General features: G+C 41.1%; 1 protein-coding gene across 1 annotated transcript in view; it reads left to right on the forward strand.

The window, feature by feature from the left end:
- Positions 1-3,330, forward strand: part of MYO3B (myosin IIIB) — a 412,726-nt gene extending 409,396 nt beyond the window's left edge. Inside the window, exons 33-35 of the mRNA XM_012650712.1 lie at positions 1,845-1,951; positions 2,326-2,372; positions 3,192-3,330. Coding sequence (XP_012506166.1) covers positions 1,845-1,951; positions 2,326-2,372; positions 3,192-3,330 — 293 coding nt within the window. The remainder of the gene's footprint in view (positions 1-1,844; positions 1,952-2,325; positions 2,373-3,191) is intronic.
- The last annotated feature ends 1,141 nt before the right edge of the window (positions 3,331-4,471 follow it).

Here is a 4,471-nt window from a genome sequence, read left to right on the forward strand (position 1 = left end):
AATAACTTGATTCCATCTGAGAATCAGGAAGAGAATACCAGCCTGTGGAACAGCAAGTTCGTCAAGAGCAAAAGTTGAGAACCGCATCTTATATTAAGCATTGCCAGTAGAGAAAATACAAATAAAAGTCTCTGATCAAGTGTAAACACCAAATAAATATGAAGTCCAGCTGAACTGGGCTGAACTGCAGCTGAACCCAAAAACTATTTAAGATCAGTCTTTCTGAGTTGCCATGGATGGGAATTCCTGCAATATTAAAAAGTCTAAGAGAGAGTAGATGTCAGACCTCCAGTGCATGTTCACACCAGCAACCTAACCTCTGGAGACTTCTGTCCATTAATCTATAAATCAGAACGGAGACAACACAAAAGGGCTTCACAACCTCATGCTCTACCATATTACAGAATATGGATTTCGCAAAACGAACAGGAAATAGGTATGTTGGAACCATCAGATGAAGATGTGGACAGATATGCCTCTTACGGCTACTGGAACCTTCTGCAAGCAACATCATTTGCTATGCTAATTATATTTTTTCATTGAGCTTACTTCTACTTAGACCTCTGACTTAAAAAACAAGTTTCTTGTTAAGAAAGACAATATGCTGTAGTTTAAAAAGAAAAACAAATCTGTTAGAATGGGAGGTAAGTAATCTGGGGCTGGCTACTCATCCTGCCACTTGATCTGAGATGAATCATTTAACATTTATTGGCCTCATTTTATCTTCTGAAAAAAATGGGTATTTAGAATGGCTGGTTTCTAAAATCTTATATGGTTCTAATAGTCTTGTCCAAACATAGATATGTCCCAAATCAAGAAAAATCAAGATACAAAATTTTATACTTAGGAAACAGATAATTTGCTATTCATAATGGTCCTTGCTAAGTCACTCTCTATTTTAAAAATTCCCCCATAATTTTTCTAAGTAATGGCCTTCTCTGGTGAAGTTAAAATATGATTCCAAGTAAAATCTTCCACTCTTTTTTAATGAATAGTTTGTGATAAACACCCTGTCCAGAAAAGTGATCTCTCTTCTCTAAACAACAACATTCATGGACAATATCCTGTGACAGGTGTATCTGTGTGTGTTTGTGTTGGCAAGAAGTTAGAACTGCTGAATCCTGATTCAGACATAGAGCCACAAGAATAGCAGATTCCACAAAAATCATTTGCTTAAAAGGAAAATGAATCATGACTTCATGTGACACGTGGTTTCTTAATCACCAGTGCACTCTTGGTCCAGGGTTCTGAAATCAGAACTAAGTGGGAGAGACTGCTCCGTGAAATCATGCAATCATCCTTTCCCTTCTCTTTTACCACTGCATGGATCAGTGGTATTGTTCAAAGCGTTTCAGTAAATACTAGCTCAAGCAATTTTCCCCCCAAAATATAACCCACCAAAAGGTTTGCTTCTCATCTCCCCAGGAGTATGTGTGCTCCAGATGTCTTTGAACTCTCACTGTAGGATGTGGTGCAAACAATCCCAGATTTCCTTGGCTGTCCTGGGTTGTCTCACAAAGGGCACTCTACTCCACAAAGGCTGACCACCAACTTCCACTGCACCAGCGTGGACAAACTATTTTGCTTTCTGTTATGCTGAACTGCTGATTCTGATCAGAAAGATGAAGGCAAAGTTACAGACAGTGGCCCTTGTTTACACTTAGCAATTCCTACGTGTGTGTTTTTTTAGGGTGATTATCTCCTAATATTAGCGAAGCTTCTAACATGCCAATTAAAACAGGACACAGTTTCTACTAAGTGCATTTTATGTGAAGAGCTGCTTTTCACTTAATTTTCCCAACACCTGGGATGGTTTACAGTAAAGTTTTGCTGTCTTGTTGCAGGTTTAGAAAATGGTCTTGCACAGAAGCAGCGAACACCTCGCCGACGATGTCAGCAGCCCAAAATGTTGAGTAGCCCTGAGGACACCATGTACTATAACCAGTTAAATGTGAGTTCAAAGTGGCCATAAAGCTGTTTCACTGGCTTTGTTTCCAGTTAATAATTCTGTTATTAATACCTGTTCCAGCCCCTCCAGCCCCACCCCCACTCTCTTATGCTCTCGTCTTGAACATGTGCTTAGGCTCTTTATCTGTTGCTTTCATGTCAGGATGTCTGCCTTCACGGTGAATAATTGATGTGGTTTATCAAAGACGAGCAAGATGCATGCTTCATCAGGCTCACTTGAGCCCTTTGATCAAAAAAATTATGCTGTGACTTCTGATATTATCAGCATCTGCTTGCATTCAACACAAAATCACTTTGAATTAAAAATTAACGACTTGCTGCTTTGCTTTGACTGTGTGTTCTTGGCCCTCTCCACAGGGAACTCTAGAATATCAAGGGAGCAAAAGGAAGCCAAGAAAACTTGGGTAAATATCTGTCTTCTTAGTTCTAAGCAACTGTAAACAGAAGGGGTCCTTTGTGATAGTACAGAAAATGCAAAACTTTCCAGAGAGGCTTCTAAAAATATGCAATCCAGATATTACCACTATTATTGACATTGGAAACTATTTCTCACAGTAGCAAGTATACAAAACTTGAATCTATTCTGTACAAAAAGGCTGAAATTGTCACCTACGGGCAATTGTTATTTCTCATAGTTATTCCAGGGAATTATACTGTCTTCATAATTGGAGACATGTAGTGAGTTGTATAAAACTCTCCTTGCACAAACAAGAGCTCTCTACAAGTACAAATAGGACACTTCCTCCACATTATCCTATCCCTGGGCCTTAAAACATGCACAAAGAAAAACTTTCCCCAGTGGTTAGAGGACGGTAAGAAGTTTGTGGCTCATTTGCTTATTAGCATCTCAATTGAACATAGCAATGGAGTAAATAACCGGTACTAGTTTGAGAATTGGGGGAGGTCAGGAGAACTTTCTTATCTGGAGGGAACCAGAGACAGAAAATTTAATCACATAAATCAAGTTATTATATGACATGATCACACCTTCCAGACACTACTAAGTTGGGACTCATCATCCATGTGTGACCCAGAGAAAGCCTTTGTGGATCAGAACTCAGTACTTGTGTGCAGGGAGACCCTGAGTTACCCAAGCTGTCCTTCCCCTCCAGTGTGGGGACCCAACCCTGCTCCAACTACTCACACAATTTTAGCTCCTTAGTGATGACTGTGGTATTTGGTTTCTTTTTCTGTTGAAAATCCTGTTCTTTTCTTTGTTGTAGCCAAATCAAAGTGCTCGATGGGGAAGATGAATATTACAAATCTCTGTCACCTGTGGGCTGTATTCCCGAGGAGGACAACTCAGCCCACCCTTTCTTTTTATCCTCGGCCTCCAAAGGAGACTCTTTTGCTCAACACTGAGTTGTACTTCCTGAGCCCAAATCTGTCCAGGGTAAGAACGATTGTAGTAATGGACTGATTGTCATTGAATAAGAAAGCACTGGCATGGGGTCAGCTTCTTTGGGCACACAGTCCATGTCTGAGCCTTCCTGACAATTTGCAGATTCCAAGACATCTTCTCGTACACCTGGTGTGCAGCCTGAGCTGGGCAATCCCTTCTTTTCTCATCCTATGGGTCCCTGTGGGACACTGAGAACACCACAACAGTGGTAATAACAGTCATTCACGCCCCCACATCTAAGAAGGTAACAATCTCACCATAGGCCAGTCATGAACTCTGATAATATTTCTTTATTTTTCCTACCAAGTCACTTTTCAGTCCATGCGGAATATGCCCCAGTGGGAACCAAGAGTCCCCTTCCTGCTCTCTCCTCCCCCCTGCCCCCTTCCCTGAGCTTTTCTACTTCTCCCGCCTCCCCCAGGGTCAGGACTCCATCGCTGAGTGCCCCTATCCTGAGGAGCATGCCCACAGTCTCCTAGGACAGGATAATTTCCTGTGTTTAGGCAGAGAGGCCTAAATCTTTCCAATTCTTTCTATAAGGCAAATACCCCTCTCTTGGTAATTATTACGCCAAGAAAGGCTTTGCCTCTTTATTCCGCTTTGCCAAAGTACCCCCATCACTTTAGTAATAAAAAGAAAGGAATGAAAATTTGGACCTGCCCAAATCCAACGCACCCTATTTTGTAACTCTCCATTCATTGATCAGCCAACTCTGCTAGGCTTTGAGTGGCTGCAGGGGAAGGATCTTATCTTGTCCATCTTTGTGTAGCAAGAACCTAGCACAGTGCCTGGCAGAGTGGACATCCAGTGAATGTAGAATGAGTGGACAAACATCACTTCATTCCACAGATCTATCTGACAGGAATATTACTTCCAGTTATATGTTATACATGATTAATCACTTTTCTTATACCATAAGCTCTGATTTTTTACTCAAGATTGAGCTAATCCTATTGTAGTGATGTTATATTATATATTATAATACTCAGTATAATTCAGTATGACAAACTTTTTTGAGCACCTACTCTATATAAAACAATATGTGAAGGCCGGGCGCAGTGGCTCACGCCTGTAATCCTAGCTCTCTGGGAGGCCGAGGCG

This window comes from Propithecus coquereli, unplaced genomic scaffold (genome assembly GCF_000956105.1).
Source record: "Propithecus coquereli isolate 6110/MARCELLA unplaced genomic scaffold, Pcoq_1.0 Scaffold34, whole genome shotgun sequence".
Lineage (NCBI taxonomy): Eukaryota > Metazoa > Chordata > Mammalia > Primates > Indriidae > Propithecus > Propithecus coquereli.